The sequence below is a fragment of the Phoca vitulina genome, unplaced genomic scaffold (genome assembly GCF_004348235.1).
Source record: "Phoca vitulina isolate PV1807 unplaced genomic scaffold, GSC_HSeal_1.0 scaffold45, whole genome shotgun sequence".
NCBI classification, from domain to species: domain Eukaryota; kingdom Metazoa; phylum Chordata; class Mammalia; order Carnivora; family Phocidae; genus Phoca; species Phoca vitulina.
Window position 1 is genome coordinate 13,591,743 of NW_022589748.1, and position 4,461 is coordinate 13,596,203.

The window sequence follows — 4,461 nt, forward strand, 5'->3', positions numbered from 1 at the left end:
CCCCCCTTTCCCTATCTGTGTAACCCACCGCCCCACAGAGCTCCCAAGTTAATTCATGAGGTCATGGAAGTGCAAGCACCTCATAAACGTGAGCTCTCCTAACCTGAATGAAAAAGGCAGAGGCAAATGATTGATACTCAGGCCAGGCTGAGGCTGCTGAGTTTTCTCCTGAGTAACAGAAAGGTCGGGAACACTGATGACCGAAAACCTTCTTATCAGGAGAGCTCATTAGGGACAAAACACATATGCAGGTCGCGTTAGGCCCACACGCTCTAATTTATCTTGGTGTATGTCTGCAAGAACTCTGGGGAAACTCCCGAACCCATCACTGCCACATGACTGACCTAATAGAAAAAACAGAAAATTCTGTACAAATGTACAGGAAAGAAAATGCAATGGGTGAGGGTGTCGTCGGGAACAGATTGGGCACTTCAATTCCAGCCCAGAATCCAAGACCAGCGCTTCGGTCCTGGTTCTGCACTAACCGGACCCATCTCCTTTCCTGTGAGTGAGCATAGTTACACCTGTTCTTGCCCCCTAACAGAGCAGGTGAGGGATCAAATCAGGGAATAGCTACAAAAGGCCTTTGTGTCATATCACCATCACCCAGCCTTGCACATCCCCAAACTGTATCGATGATACTGTCACGATGACAATAAAATCTTCCTTATCATCAATATGGCAGATGCAGGGGCTCTGGGTCTCATAATTCCACTGGCAGGGCTCTTCCACACGTGCTGAGGACATGTCTACAAGGATTTTTATCATAACCCCTGTTGCAACAGCAAAGGATGGGAAGTCAGGCACCTATCCTTCACCGAGGCCCTGGTGACATCACATATGTGGCTGAGGGTGGCAGCAGGTGCAAGCAGCTGGGGACAGGGGGGCAAGATAGGCAGTCACTGCATTCCTTCTGAATATATTTTTAACATTTTTGAACCAGGCGGGCACCTTCACAAATGAAACAATTCGGGAAAGAAGGGGAATTTTCATTTACCTTTAATCTCCAGAAGGTGGTATCCATCCCAGCCCCAAGATTTAGAATTTGACAATGACATTCTGTCTTCCGTAGAAATGCCTTTATCAGCTGACTGACGCCATGGACTCGAGCAAAATATCCTGAGAGAGAGACAGGGACAAGCTATCGCTCAGTGAGGTCGGAAATCATCCCTGCAGAGCCCACCCCAGGAGAAGAGCAAATGAGGACTCTTCTGCTCTTCTTCGGGGTCAGTGGTTTATCTCTGGACTTCATGGGAGAAATAATGACTTTCACATTCTCTTCCTTTTTTTTTAATTTAAAGCTGCTAGAACCAAAGTAAGTACAATCTATTTAATGGTAGAATTAACTATCTTAAAAATAAAATGGTCCGTAAATTTACTTATGAAAGACAAGTTGGATCTAAATATTCCTTCAGGAAATGTGCTTTTTTGTGGCTAGGTGAAAGCTACTCAGGACTCTGCAAAAAGTCAAAATGACGAGATCATGATGAAAATAATATTTTGGGGTCATTATATGGGACAGATAAATGTCACAGCAAAAAAAAAAAGAAAGAAAGATAAAAAGGCCGTATTTCTTACCGTGTTCCCTTCATCTCCATCCGTGCGGGTAAGAGCCTCTGTTTATAAAATGGCCTCACGGGGCACCTGGGTGGCTAAAGCGGTTAACTGTTTGCCTTCAGCTCAGGTCATGATCTCAGGGTCCTGGGATCCAGCCCCATGTTGGGCTACCTGCTCAATGGGGAGCCTGCTTCTCCCTCTGCCTGCCGCTCCCCCTCCTTTGCGCTCTCTCTCAAATAAATAATATCTTTCAAAAAATAACAAAAATAAATAAAATGGCCTCACAGACCATCTGCATTGCCGATAAATGGACTTGCTCAGCTCCAAGGGAATGGGAAGCTGGAACAAAGGCAATGAAAAATAAAAATAGAGGGAAAGGAAGATAATATCTATTCTAAAGCCCTGCTGCTTAAGTATAACTACTTTAAGAACAAAATTTGAGTAGCATTTAGAAACTTACTGCAATGTGACAAGGAATTCTATGTCTATTGATTCTCCTAATAAGTAACTTGAGCTTCTATTTTATGTGTTTCTTGCATTTTATTTTTCTAGGAAATCATTTTTAATGTATGTTATAGAATACCGTCCACAACAGATTGGTTATTGGAACAAAACTTTAAAGATGCTCATAACACACTGTCAGGGAAGCCCTCTCCTAGTGGGCCCCAGTCTGGAGATGCCAGCCCAGGCAGAGAAAGAAGGAAGGAAGGTCAGCTGACACGCTGCCTGGGGCTTCCAGCTCCTGGGGCCCCAAGGTGGGTTACCACCTCTGCAGCATGGTTAGGAAAGCTGCCTCAGGAGCCCGGGAGGGAGTCTTCAGGCCTCTTAGCCAGGCCTGGCCCCATTTCCCTGATGCCTGGGTTCACCCTCAGCTCCAAGTAAGGTCCATGTCCTTATTCTCAGGAACCACCACTTTACACTTTCTTTGCATTTCTTATACAATCTACCCATAGGCTCCATCTTTAGGGCCAGGATTCCCTGCATGCACAAGGACTGTGGTCATTTGGTCAATTTCTCAATCTCACTGAGACTGAGACACCCTCCCATCTCAAATCCTTTCACTGCCTTGATAGAAAGGACTTGCAGAGCCTGATAGTGTTACTATCATTTTACTAAGGCCAAGAAAGTAATTCCTTACTTGAACAGTCACAGTAAAAAAAATATAAATGGCTCTTAAGCACATAAAAATGATCTTCAACTTCACCCCCACATAAGAGGAATATAAAATAAAATTACTGTAAGATACCATCCTTCATGTATCAGATTAACCATGATGAAAAGGTTCCTAATACACTGTGTTGGTGAGGATGTTGGAAAATGAGCACTTTCATACGCCACTGGAGAGAATGAACACTGGAACTCTCTCTTTTGTAGAATGAATCCCTAAAAGCTCAGGTCTCTGGGCTGATGAGGGGACGCTGGGAGGGAGGGGGTCACTTGCCTCTGTTAATTTCGGGGGCCTTCCTCTCCTTAGACAGTCTTACAAAATGCTGGATGTAAGGGTCATGCCAGTAGCCAAGGCTTACTGCAAACCTGGAAATGAGGAAAGGAGGCAGGTGAGTTGAGGTCAGTAGGATCTGACCCAGTTCTCAGGAACCAGGTCAAGAAGGAAAATCATCTACCTCAAAAGACCAACAGAGGCACGTCTGGTGCTCCATTACAAATGTCAGCAGACTCAGCCATCCGTCTTGGTGCTCATACACACGGCCCCTCACCCTCCCCACGGCGCCCATTTCTTCCCTCTCTTTACTCATGTGGCTAACTCCTTCCCCAGGACCCTAGAGAGGACAGAACCTCACCTCATCTCTCACCAAGAAGACCTGCCACCACTTATTCCCTCAGCAAACTTACTGGCAAGAGCCAGTCAGACAACTCTGCTCGACCAGAAGTTCTGTGTCTGTAGGAAAGAAGATCCAGGATTGTTTTGTAAAACTCACGAATGACTACCTAAGCATTTCCCCCGGCTCTGTATTAGGTACCAGTCGTTGCTTTCAGCACGTCGTAGTGGGGAAAACCAGGAACAAAGAAACACAACAGCTACAACCTAGAAAATGCTAGAGACAACCCACAGAATGGGAGAAGATATTTGCAAATGACACTACAGATAAAGGGCTGGTATCCAAGATCTATAAAGAACTTCTCAAACTCAACACCCAAAAAACAAATAATCAAGTCAAAAAGTGGGCTGAAGATATGAAAAGACACTTCTCTGAAGAAGACATACAAATGGCTAACAGACACGTGAAAAAATGTTCATCATCATTAGCCATAAGGGAAATTCAAATCAAAACCACATTGAGATACCACCTTACACCTGTTAGAATGGCAAAAATAGACAAGGCAAGAAACAACAAATGTTGGAGAGGTTGTGGAGAAAGGGGAACCCTCTTACACTGTTGGTGGGAATGTAAGTTGGTACAGCCACTTTGGAAAACAGTGTGGAGGTGCCTCAAAAATTTAAAAATAGAGCTGCCCTATGACCCAGCAATTGCACTACTGGGTATTTACCCCAAAGACACAGATGTAGTGAAAAGAAGGGCATATGCACCCCAATGTTCATAGCAGCAATGTCTGCAATAGCCAAACTGTGGAAAGAGCCGTGATGCCCTTCAACAGATGAATGGATAAAGAAGATGTGGTCCATATATACAATGGAATATTACTCAGCCATCAGAAAGGATGAATACCCAACTTTTACATCAACATGGATGGGACTGGAGGAGATTATGCTAAGTGAAATAAGTCAAGCAGAGAAAGTCAATTATCATATGGTTTCACTTATTTGTGGAACATAAGGAATAGCATGGAGGACACTAGGAGAAGGAAGGGAAAAATGGGGGGGGGAATTGGAGGGAGAGATGAACCATGAGAGACTATGGACTCTGAGAAACAAACAGGGTTTTA

At 44.4% G+C, this 4,461-nt stretch overlaps 1 protein-coding gene across 1 annotated transcript in view; it reads right to left on the minus strand.

Annotated features, from left to right (window-relative positions):
* Positions 1-3,669, minus strand: part of LCMT1 (leucine carboxyl methyltransferase 1) — an 18,664-nt gene extending 14,995 nt beyond the window's left edge. The window contains exons 1-4 of the mRNA XM_032430691.1: positions 3,357-3,669; positions 2,999-3,090; positions 952-1,119; positions 601-749 (exon numbers count right to left, since the gene is read on the minus strand). Coding sequence (XP_032286582.1) covers positions 601-749; positions 952-1,119; positions 2,999-3,090; positions 3,357-3,361 — 414 coding nt within the window. The 5' untranslated portion in view covers positions 3,362-3,669. The remainder of the gene's footprint in view (positions 1-600; positions 750-951; positions 1,120-2,998; positions 3,091-3,356) is intronic.
* Between the last annotated feature and the right edge of the window lie 792 nt (positions 3,670-4,461).